The sequence below is a fragment of the Phoxinus phoxinus genome (assembly GCF_949152265.1).
Source record: "Phoxinus phoxinus genome assembly, chromosome: 20".
NCBI lineage: Eukaryota > Metazoa > Chordata > Actinopteri > Cypriniformes > Leuciscidae > Phoxinus > Phoxinus phoxinus.
Genome location: NC_136895.1, coordinates 26,506,105 through 26,518,821, shown reverse-complemented (window position 1 = coordinate 26,518,821; position 12,717 = coordinate 26,506,105). Strand labels below are relative to the sequence as shown.

The following is a 12,717-nucleotide window of genomic DNA, read 5'->3' as shown; positions in this document are numbered from 1 at the left end:
AACTTTCCCTCACATCCCAAAACACACTTTTTTTGGAGACATTCTTGACATCAACCATTCCTATTTAGCGCTGCTGATGATGATTTCCGGTAGTAGCGCGTCGATGAGCGCGGTCTTTCTCTCCTCTGGTCGACGTGTGCGTGAGCGCGCTTTTCCGAGAGCAATGCTCATATAAGGAGTTCCACTCTGGTCTACGTCATTAGATCTACGATAGAAAAAAACCAGCCGAAACGTGTTGCAACCCGGAAGTATGATTTTCAGCACAGAAATTCTCTGTTATTCGTTCAAAATAACTTTTCAAACTTTGGCCATTATTAGCATGAGAATCCATCTCTTTAACACTGTAAACAACTCTGAATATATGAAACACCATTGTACCCCCCCTTTAAATAGCCTATGCCCCTCTATCTGAGCTGCACCAATCACATCGGGTTGTCTGATATAGGCGGGCCAGAGGCGAGATGACATTCATTTTAAGATATTTTTTAACTGTCACAGCAGTTAAATCTGTGTCTGTATTGCATGTTCAAACTTTAAAATAATTAATATTAACAATTTAATAGATGTTTTTTTTATTTCTATGGATTAAATTGCCAACAGAAGATCAAACTTAAAGAACCAGACCAGCGCTTTCACAGGAACCGCTGTAGTTTCCTCTCAGCTCTTGTTTTGAGGTTTTTGAAGCGTGATATTCCCCACACAACCGCCTCGTTTTTTTCAGCCAATCAAATGACGGCGTTCCTTGTACTGTTGTCCTGGCCGTCAGAATCGACGTACATTTTGTAGATAATTTTTTTTAATATGGTGCACTTTGAGTCACCAGAATCAGCCTTTAAAAATAAATAATCCACCCGCCAACCGCCCGAACTGGTTTCAGTAGTATGTTCCTGCACAAACGGAGCCTGCAGTTCCAGGACCCTAGTTTTTAGTGACAGCGAGAGAGATCCCCCTAATTTTATTAAATGTAGCCTATGCTCCATCTTTCATTTCAAATTCTAAATTTGATTAATACATTCTATTAATAAGACAGGCTGTTACCAATCAAATTAAATAATTTACATTGTAAAATTACAACTGTATTAAATGAGATTATGAGTTTGTTTTAAATTATCTTTCACTTGTCCCTTCAAAAACAAAACAAAAAACACACGTGTCCCGCACAAGCGTTAATGTCGAGCCCTGATATGTTTCCCTTGATCGGTTTTTCGTTACGTTGTTGAAAACGAAAGTAAAAGAGCTACACTCGTTCATTGCGTTTTACCGTGATGAGAGTTCCGTATCTTTATTAAAAGCAACACATTATAATGATTTATCTGTCATCCACCCTCGATTAATTTGATGTTTTGTTTTTATTGCTTGGCCCGCCCGACCCGCGGATTATGATCCGCGCAGCACTATCGGCAAACTATACGGTTTGAGAATGGACAACCCGCAAATGAACCGTCACAATGGAAAAAGTGTATCTGAGCACGTGACTGTCTATTCGAGTTTTCTCGAGAGCTGGAGGCGGCACGGAATTTAACGGAGGCGGCCGCCTCATAAATGGAGTTCACTAAAGTAGCTATTGGTGGGGACTGTAATGTTTCTGAATAAGACTCTGACACAGCAAAGCAGATTTTAGACCTTTTTAGTGAACTTATAAATATCCTGTTAACGCCACCATTTCCATTTCTTCTCTCTCGCTTCTTCCGCAGTCTCAACACAACAACGAATCTAAAGCGCCCCCTTGTGGACTGAATAAACAATGTCTACTTTCAAACCAAAACACATCACATATGGAAATAATATAATATGTTATAAATCGTAAACATTACAGGGGCAATTTTGTCCTCTTAAAATATTGATTGGGACTAGTAGGCTACCTAGTAGGCTACCCCACCATAACTTATTTAAGTTATGTATTTTTATTTAATACCATTCCTCTGTGTCGTAGCCTACTGGAACCCAGACAGACGTAAACAGCATCAGAAATGAAAATATAGCAGCTTTCTTTCAATTGTTCAATTTTTTTCAAAGGATGACCACTGCCCTGCAAAATTCAACTCCAACCCCAATTAAACACACCTGGAGCAGTTAATCAAGGTTTTATTAGGCATACTAAAAAACTCCTATGTAAGTGTTTTGATGTAGGCTAGAGCTGAACTCTGCAAAACAGTGGCCCTCCAGGAGCAAGATTGGACAGGACACCCCTGGTCTAGAAGGATGAGTATGCTTATTATACTACTAGAGCGCCACCTTGTGTCCTAACAAGGAATTCACATTTCCAAGATAGCTCCATTTTCAAATTTCTAAATAGCCTACATGAAATTTTTATTAGTTTATTTAAAAACTACTCAGACACAATGTTACCTGTATTCATATTCATGTACTGAAGGCAACTAAGTCAGCAAAAATACTGTTTGTATAACACAAATGTTTATTTTTACACAAAAGAGTGCAATACCGCGAGCCATTTTTTCTCAGAGGCCTTGACTCTGGAACTAGTTTCCAAAATAATTTACCCCATACGGTTTCACAAAATTCACAAAAAAGAGTTCTAAGCCGTGAAGCAAAATGAATCACAACAATACAAACAATGTATAAAAACATTTGTATAAAAAAGGTAGAGCTAAAACTATAGCCTACTTGACATCTGTTATGAGGCACTGAACTACAATCCCATGATGCAATACTTTTTCATGTTAATACTTGTTGTAATCTCTTATTATGAAAAAAAAAAAATCTTCAGCAAACTATACTTCTGTTTCCGTATCCTATGACAGATGGTGTTTGCCGCCACCTAAGACTAGCAATCAGCAGCATAAAGTCCATTTGTTCTGAAATGTCTTCAGAGTGATCTTTTTTTAGAGGTGCCAGATTCAAAATGCTAAAATAATAGTAAGTAAATCTTTAACTAATGCAAAAACATAATACAGTAAAACACACAATAACCACAGATCATATATGATTGTGATTCATTGAATGCATGTGACGCTCAAGCATCTCAGTTTGTGAGTCAAATTGAAACCCATTCTGACTTCTGTCCAGAGATGCGGTTTGATGTGTTGATGAAAATAAACAGCTTCTGCATCATCAGTGTGTCTATATTCAGACGTGTGGTTTGTGTGTGTGTGATCGACGGATGGAGCCACGAGAAAACAAAGAACTTTAGTGTTAGTTAGTAACCATTAGTGACCATCCTGACCATCACATCTTTTTAATATCAAAATATCGATTATAGGCCTAAAATAAAATATTTAAAATGTACTGCTGCTCGCAAAACAACAAACAAAAAGCTTAAAATATATTGTGTCCATCCGGTCCGCCATCTACAACAGTGCAATACTAATAAAGAGGAATATTTATAACCAATAGTAGCGGTGTGTGTGAAGTAAGAGGGAGTTGCTGAAATATTATTGGTGGAGGAATCAGACGCAGTAACACTCTCAGTTTAACACTGTCCTGTTAGTTCACTATCTCTCAGTTTAACACTGTCCTGTTAGTCACAGTCTCTCTGTCTCGGAAGTGTTCATATAGTGCTATTATCTGAATATGGTTCACATGTTTGTGTTGTTCTGCTTGAGCTGTCTGGTCGGTGAGTTATAATCATATTCATTTTAAGACTTTAGCTACATTATATTTACAGTTATTTAATACAGAGCAGTAAAGTATTTTTTAATCAAGCAGAGTATTTATATATATATATACAACTCAAACAGAAATATTATGGTGAGATTTAATTTAATCCACAAGAGAAACATAGGGCAGGAACAGCAGAATTAGTTTGTAAACGACATCAAAATATTTTTGGTTAATCTCAATACTCTGAAGTTTATTTTACTGTTGTGTATAGTTTCTGGTTTCTTATTTAAAAATACAATGAAACATTAATACTAAGTTTGAATATTAAGAGAGAACTATATATTTTCATAAGTGCAAGTACAAAGTAAAGTCAAAGGCTTTAAGGACTTTGATTTGGGTCTTTTAGTTCAAGTGTGTGTGTGTTTCATCTGCTTTGATTTGCACTATTTGGCTTCCCATAATCCTTCATTCTCCAGACCAGAGGCACTGAAGGAGCCAATCAGATTTAAGATGAGACACAATCACACGTGTGGCTCCTCCCACAGATCACATGTATTGTGATAACAGTGTATTGATAACTAAAAATAACATCACAAAAAATATTAATCCCAGCTCCTTCTGTGTCTGTGCTGCCGTTCTTCATTACAGTTCATTTTTTTTGGTCTATTTAAGAAAATCAGCAAAGTTATTAATCTGTGACTCTGTTCTCCAGGAGTGTTTGCTGGTACAGATGCAGTGACGTCAGTGTCAGTGACGGAGGGAGATTCAGTCTTTCTAAACTCTGGTCTCACTGAAATGATGGATGATGATCTGATTCTGTGGAGGTTTGGAGATGAAAACACTTTAATAGTTAAAATCAATGTACTGGACGACAGCATGACTGTATATGATGATGTTCTCGATGGGAGATTCAGAGACAGACTGAAGCTGGACGATCAAACTGGATCTCTGACCATCACACACACCACAACTGAACACACTGGAGTTTATCAACTACAGACCAACAGTGGGAGAAAGAGTTTCGATCTTACCGTCTATGGTGAGTTTAATGTTTTTTTCTTTTTTAAAGAAGATGTGTCTTAACATTAATATGTTGATTATTAAAATTAATAAATCATTTAAATTAAGCATAATTGTCCTCGCTTATATCTGTCCATAGGTGTAAACAATAATCTTTTATAAATTTAGAGTGAAGATTATTGTCATATGAGACACTCACTCAATGACTGATGCTGCTGCAATAAACTGATGTATTAATTCTCTCATGTTTCTCAGCTCGTCTGCCTGTTCCTGTCATCATCAGAGACTGTTCTTCATCATCATCATCATGTTCATTGGTGTGTTCATCAGTGTTGAGTGTGTGTGATGCGACTCTCTCCTGGTACGCAGGAATCAGTGTATTGTCCAGCATCAGTGTGTGTGATCTCAGCATCAGTCTCTCTCTACCTCTGGAGGTGGAATATCAGGATAAAAACACCTACAGCTGTGTGCTGAACAATCCCATCAGCAACCAGACCACACATCTGGACATCCACACACTCTGCCACACATGTGCAGGTACCACAGCACTGGTGATACATGTGTGTATTTACTGAGTTATGATGTTAATTCTAATTTAAAATAGCCTACTCATCTCTTCCTAAACAGAAGTTTTGGCTTTTTTTTTCTTCTTCTGTGGAGCACAAACGGACATATATTTTTGGCAGGTTTTCTAATTTAGATTTTAAAGTCAGTTTGTTGAAAATCTCAATTTTGTTTTATCATTGCTCAATTGTTTCTCCAGAAGGCCACGCCCCCTGTTGTGATTCAATTGAAGCTGTGCTGCGATTGGTCGTCACTGCGCTGATGGGCGTGGCTTCTGCCGCTGCTGCTGTTCTTCTGGTCAATGACGTCAGAGTTGCAAGAGGATAAACGGAGGAAACAGATATTGTAGGAGCCATTTTAATGCAATTACATATTTGTCCATTAGGGGCGCTCTGACATTGATATATTGGGAGCACATGGGTAATTAGACAACAGGTGTATTGGTAATGGGGAAGCACACAGTTTTTTGACCGTGTTAAACCATGTACTATCATGCTGACCGTGCTTATCGTAATGTGTTGGATTGTGTTTAACCATGCTTCACTGAAAGGGAGTGATGTTCAAGGACATATGGAATATGGACAATGTTCGTGCGCTGTATTTGCAAGGTATGGGTTAGGGTTAGGGTTAACATGCTTTGAACTACTAAGAATGAGACACCACAAGAAGCTAATTGGAAGCAATATTTATTAATTAGAGCACAAGAAATAAACGACATTGGTTGCATCTTACATCGATGTTCATGGAGTTTATACGCGTTAATCACTTGCTCACTCCTATTACCAATACCACAGCGGCTTAATGGAAAGCTGTTACAGATATTATAAATATTGTGACATATATTGGAGTTTTAATCTATAAAGATCAAATATGTGTGGTCTAATTGTTTAGTGATGGCAAATCTAAGCTTTTCTGACCAACGATTTCCACTGTTTTATAAAAGGTTCCTGAATCTGGTATATTGGGCCATCTGGTGGCCAAAACGATGAACATTCTTTAATATTTCATTTTATTCTTTAATGTCTTCCATTTTACATTTCTTTAATTAGGCCAATAGACCTACAGGTTTTCACGGTGTAATTTGTCTTATAATATGTAATGTAATGTTGCTATTTTCATTTTGCTTAATTGTATGCCGCATTAAAAAAACATTTGTCACGCCAATAAATCACTGTAGAATTGAACAGAAAACTGAATATTACCTACTGAACAAATATACATCTGAATCATACATATGCTTATATTATAAAAAGGGGAGTCATAATAAGAATAAACTATGAATTTAGAATCAGATTTGAATTACGGTTGAATAAAAACACATTTACAGCATTAAACTGTTTATAAAAAAATAAATAAAAAAACGATGAAAATTTACACATCTTAACACATGGAAATATACAGTGTAAGAGACCAAGTCTTCTTGTCACTTATTTCTGTATGCATATTTCATATTTACTTCATAAGGAATTCACTAAAAGAGTTTTGAAACCATTCACCAAACCAGCAGACTTATACTTCCAGAACTATTAACAATAAAGTGCAATTCAAGTCATACAAGTTTTTTAAGAGAAAGTGAAAGTTCTGAACTGTGTCATACCAGGCAACAGTAAGTGGTTTATCATTAACATGAAGCCTGCAAAGCGTTTCATAATGGTTCAGCTCATTTTCCCATTACTGATTAATAGAGGAATATTATAGGATAAGTTTGTTTTAGCGGATATAATTCTATGGGAATAATGTTGCAGTAGCTGTTGTGATCCTCTCAGATCATGAGTCTCCATCTAAGAAAGCAACAAAACACAGATGGTAAAAAGAGAAATTAGTGCCGTTTACAGCAACAGAACATCAGCATATCTGTCATCGATCAGTGAATAAGATGCTATTTGAAATGTTTATTTCCATATCGGGATGAGTTTATCAGCGCATGATATCAAACACAGATCTATACACACTACAGTCCTGCAGGATTTTACCTCATACGTGGATTTTCTACAGAACCTCTTGTTTTCTCATTTCCCCATCTGCTTTGACAAATAACACACACAAATAAACATACATTTTGCAACATACATTTTTTTTCTCTCTCAATACAGTATCTGTAGGTGTTACTTGCCCGTTCCAGTTCTCCTGCGGCGATAGTAAATCACACCAGCAGCTCCTACAGTCACAGACACCAGCACAGCAACAACTATTCCTGCTATAACACCAGCAGACAGACCTGAAGCTGGAACAGATAAAGAGAAATAGACACGTTAGTGTGAGTGAATCTGACTGTGTTTATACCATTATCCCTGCAAATATTCTCTCTAAGGACACGTTTACAGGTGCCCCATTCAAAGTTAAAGTCCAGATTGAACGCGTATCTGCTTAACAGTGCATTGATTAAACACTGATTTTCTACAGTACTGTTTATTTTAAGCCTTTTCCCCTCTAATTACTTTTAATGATGTATACCTCCTTCTTTTAACATTCTTTTATCTTCTTTCTTTAATATTTTTATTTTTAGCCATGAATCTTTTTGATTACTATTTAATTACTATGCATGTAAAAACGTTGAATTATCTTGTGTATAAAATGGTCTATAAATAAACTTCCTTGCCTTACAATGTTTTGTTCAATTTATTATAAATTGGGAGAAAGGATGAATATAAATTACAAAAAAGGATGAAACATACTCTTGTCAGTCTCCGGATCTTTTATGTCCTTTTGGGAATCTGCCTTACCAGGATCAGCAGCTGGAAAACACAAAATAACACACAATAAAAATAAAGAAATACAAAACACAGATTAGAAAGAAAATAAACTATGGATAATTATAGCAGTTCTCTTCATTTGCAGCTGCATAAAAATCTGTAAAAAAAAAAAACCTGAACAAGCTCCCTGCAGAGTCTCATCAGTAATATTAATCACTAATACTAATATAACTCATCACTAATATTAATAACTAATACTAATATCACTCATCAGTAATATGAATCACTAATACTAATATAACTCATCACTAGTGTCAGCATTGCTGAACAAGAGAAAGAAACATCAAGTCAGAATGATCAGTTATGATGAAGAATATAGCATTCAGAATGAGGGGCTTAAAGTAACAATTACTCATATTATATTTTCAAAAACATTGTATGTTTAAGTATTTACCGAATATTTCTCCTGAATAAGACTTAAGAGTGTCTGTTTATTTTTGACCAGATCAGAAATACAGTTTTTAACTATAGATATTGCAATTAAACGAACAGCATGGCAATGAAAGTTGATTATTATTATTATTTTTATATCGTTTTATGTTTATTACTGACAGAAATCAGTTTGTACCATAAAACAAGTTATGTATGAACAATGACATACAGGAAAGGCGAGTAAACAGATCTGATAGTCCCTCTTAAAACAGTCCAAAATGAAAAATTATTAATTTACAGTATTCAATCTGTATAATACTTCAGGGTAAATTACATTAAATGACTCACCACTGACAGTCACGCTGAATATTTTTATGGTGTCGCCCATGTTGATGTTTTTTCTGGTGATTTTTGTGCTGTCACACTTCCAGTTACCGTTCAAGCTTTGCGTTTTGCCTGAACTATTGCTTCTGATAATCTCTGCTTCATAACGTCCAGCGTGTTCAGATCTGATGTCTGTGATGGTCAGAGATCCGGTCTCATAGTCCAGCTTCAGTCTGTCTCTGAACATCCCGTCTTCTCCATCATATAAACAGCTCTTACTGGCCTCTCCGTTGATCTGAGCTATGAGAGTGTTGTTAAAATGCCACCGCATTGTTTCCTGTTGTTGTTTGGTAACACCAGAGTTTAGAGTGACTGAACCTCCCTCCATCACTGGCATGTTCACTTCATCTGTATCAGCACTAAACACACCTAAAGACACAAATGAACAGTTACACAAATGTGCATGCAAGTGTACATCTTTCACCTATTGTGGGGACCAAGTGTATAAACATATGTTTATATTACAAGTGTTTTGAAGAAAAAAAAAAGAAAAGAAAAAAAACTGCGCCACTTTCGTCCGCCATTTTATGAGAGTCCAGAACAAAGGACTAAATAAATTCCATCCAAGATATATAAAGATGTATGAAGATAGCATTATATTCATATATCATAATAAATCATTTAAAACAACGCTGAATAAGATAAAATACTTTAAGATATTTTAAGACTTCACGAGAAATGCGGAGTTGAGCTGAGTTGAAACTGCGTCATTTTTCATCTCTGACAACAAACATAAATGTCTTACCGTCATGGAGAAAAGCAAGCAAAATGATCATATTATAGCGCATCATGTTGACTGACTATTGAATAACAGATATACCTATTAAAAAATAGCTCCGTTTATCGTTTGAGCTGTTGTAATGGAGTCTGAAACGGGTTCTTTCTCTTCCTGTGTGAGCGAGAAAAAACCCCGCCTTCAATGCATGATCACTTCACTACAGATGTTGACATTCAGTTTAAAGGTAAAGTTAAAAATAAATCGGATAATTAAAACACGACAGATAGGCTAGCTTATTTACCTAGATGAAATTAGGCTACAATAATCGTTATATTCTCCCGTCTAATTAAAGTACATGTAGGCTACTGGTGAAGATTCGGATTAAATGAAAGTGAAAGTAACTCAGGCTTGACCAGCGAATCCCTTTATGAACAATGTGGATTTACTTTTTATTTAGATAAGGTTAACATTAGCAAGATGATGATGTATCAGCCAATGTGTTATAATATTGGAAATAAACAGAAATATTTGCTAATGTAGTTGATAGGATAGCACAACATGTCAAATATTTAAAGAGGGGTAAGATGACCCCTACTAGGAAAAGAAGCACCCTCCCCTAAATAAATAAACTATTGTATATACATTTTATTTGGACAATTTAATACTAATTGAATAACTGATGACAGACAAAGCAAAATCCCATAACAGAGATTTAACTGAAAGGTAACATTATTATGACTTATACAGGCATATGCAAACTAATAAAAATAAGCACAATATAAATGTAAGAAAAATATTATAAATATATGAATATTTACACATTTAATTGCCCATATTTAAACTGAAGATTTGTCATAATAGCCACACTGAAATTAAATTAAACAATTTTACTCGATTAATAGGTTTTAATGAAAATGTCTGAAATACATCTAATTAATGGAAATGTTAAATAATAACTACAATAAGCATTCAATTTAAAAATAATAACACTAGTACCAACATGTACTGCTGTGCCAATTATGGGTGGCTCACCTTACCCCAAGGGCCTAATTTTACATTTTACTTTAAAAATCCACAAATCCGTCATTAACAAATAGACACAAAAAACTTTGATATTCAATATAATATAATGTCATAGATCACTATTTTCCAGAGACACAAAATTAGATAAAATACCCTCAAAACTGTTCTGACTCACTAAATCTCTCAAATGTTGAAATTCATATGAAATGACAAAATTAAAAATAGCATAGCCATTCAACAAAAGTGCTGAGATGAGATTTTGTGCCATCTGGAGAAAAAAAGAACCCACATACCCTAATGTTTCATATCCTTATTTAATCATTGTGCCTGAGTTTTACAGGTAGCCTAGTAATGTATGTATGATCTGACATCAGACATCAGCATGACATCAGAGCCAGCCAGACCGCACTAGGACACTTTTCTAACCGGCATGCATCTCGCGCTGATCACCGGTGATCGGTTCTGCGCAGATTTTGCTCATCTCAAACAAGCTATTATTGAACAGAGGGTTTTACTGCGCTCCTCCTCTCCATCTTTCTCTCATATCAGACTAACGGTTTGAGGCGAGTTAAGCATTTTCAACCCAAGCCGTCAAACTGACGTCATCAGAAAAGGAACGCCTTTCCAGACCAGAAGTAACTTTTCAGACTTTGATTAAAGATAACCACGGCAAACACTTTTTTTCTGTGTATTAACTTGCACGGATTAATTGTTCTCCACAAGACTAGTTATATGCGCTAACAGAGTAAATAGGGTCAATTTTGATTTTATGTCGACTTTAATATGCTAAATCTCAATTACACAAAATGACTTATTTTCAATATAAAATGTGATTGTGGACTGGATTTTTTTAACCTTTTATCACAGTCTTGGACATGTCAAAGATTAGAAACAACATTGGTTTTGATGCATTGTTAGTTTTTGTGCAGCATCAGATTTTAACTTTTTCTCCCTCAGTTTTTGCCCCATTGACTTCCATTATAACCACATTTTTTGATTGCAAACCCATGACACCATAAAATCATGCATTTTTGATTGTTGGTGGTTTTCCCTGTTGGGAAGAGGTAAAATTTTTAATTTTTACTGTTGATAACCAGGTGGCACCATTAACCCTTTAGATAGGCCTGTGCAAAAAAAAGCTTAGTTTCTGGCTTTTACATGGAGTTATATGGAGTATAATAGCATAATAAAGTGTGTGTGTGTGTGTGTGTGTGTGTGTGTGTGTGTGTGTGTGTGTGTGTGTGTGTGTGTGTGTGTGTGTGTGTGTGTGAGTGAAGTCATGAAGTCATGCCTCTGGCAGGCTGAAGAAAGGGAGTTGTCTCAGCATTGGTGGAAAACCACTCTTCGCCGTTTCTCCCAATCCACCCAGACCCAGGATCCTCCGAATCCTCCTCGCCTTCAGTGGAAGCTAGAGAGGATGATGAGGGTGCCACATCCAAATAATGGTCTGCCTCTCCTGAGTCTGTGGTGTCAGAGGGAGAAGACAATACATCCTGCAGCTCGCTGGAGGGGTCAGGCTGCATAATCATCTCTAAAACTTCACTACAAGTCAAGCCCTTTCTCATGTTGCTTGCTGCTCTTCTCACCATCAAATGACCAGCAGGCTTGCATGCATGTGATAAAGATCCACTTGCTTAGTTTTTGTTTAGTCAGCATTTCTCTCCATGTAGTTCTGAGAGCTGAGGTGCATATTTTGATTTTCTCAGACGCATCGAGGTGAGTTCTCTCTCTCTCTCTCTCTCACACACACACACACACACACACACACACACACACACACACACACACACACACACACACACACACACACACACACACACACACACACACACTTTATTATGCTATTATACTCCATATAACTCCATGTAAAAGCCAGAAACTAAGCTTTTTTTTGCACAGGCCTATCTAAAGGGTTAATGGTGCCACCTGGTTATCAACAGTAAAAATTACACATTTTACCTCTTCCCAACAGGGAAAACCACCAACAATCAAAAATGCATGATTTTATGGTGTCATGGGTTTGCAATCAAAAAATGTGGTTATAATGGAAGTCAATGGGGCAAAAACAGCCACGAACAGTAAATGAGGGACAAAAAGTTAAAATCTGATGCTGCACAAAAACTAACAATGCATCAAAACCAATGTTGTTTCTAATCTTTGACATGTCCAAGACTGTGATAAAAGGTAAAAAAAAAAATCCAGCCCACAATCACATTTTATATTGAAAATAAGTAATTTTGTGTTGTAAACACAAGCATTGAGTCAAGTGGCCAGGTCCGGTAGCCGTGTCGCAGCCGCAAGACGTGGCGTGGGCAAATGAAA

At 36.3% G+C, this 12,717-nt stretch overlaps 1 protein-coding gene across 1 annotated transcript in view; it reads right to left on the bottom strand.

Annotated features, from left to right (window-relative positions):
* Positions 1–9,749, bottom strand: part of LOC306987864 (uncharacterized protein) — a 45,017-nt gene extending 35,268 nt beyond the window's left edge. The window contains exons 1-4 of the mRNA XM_079592464.1: positions 9,400–9,749; positions 8,619–9,023; positions 7,821–7,880; positions 7,346–7,369 (exon numbers count right to left, since the gene is read on the bottom strand). Coding sequence (XP_079448590.1) covers positions 7,346–7,369; positions 7,821–7,880; positions 8,619–9,023; positions 9,400–9,445 — 535 coding nt within the window. The 5' untranslated portion in view covers positions 9,446–9,749. The remainder of the gene's footprint in view (positions 1–7,345; positions 7,370–7,820; positions 7,881–8,618; positions 9,024–9,399) is intronic.
* Between the last annotated feature and the right edge of the window lie 2,968 nt (positions 9,750–12,717).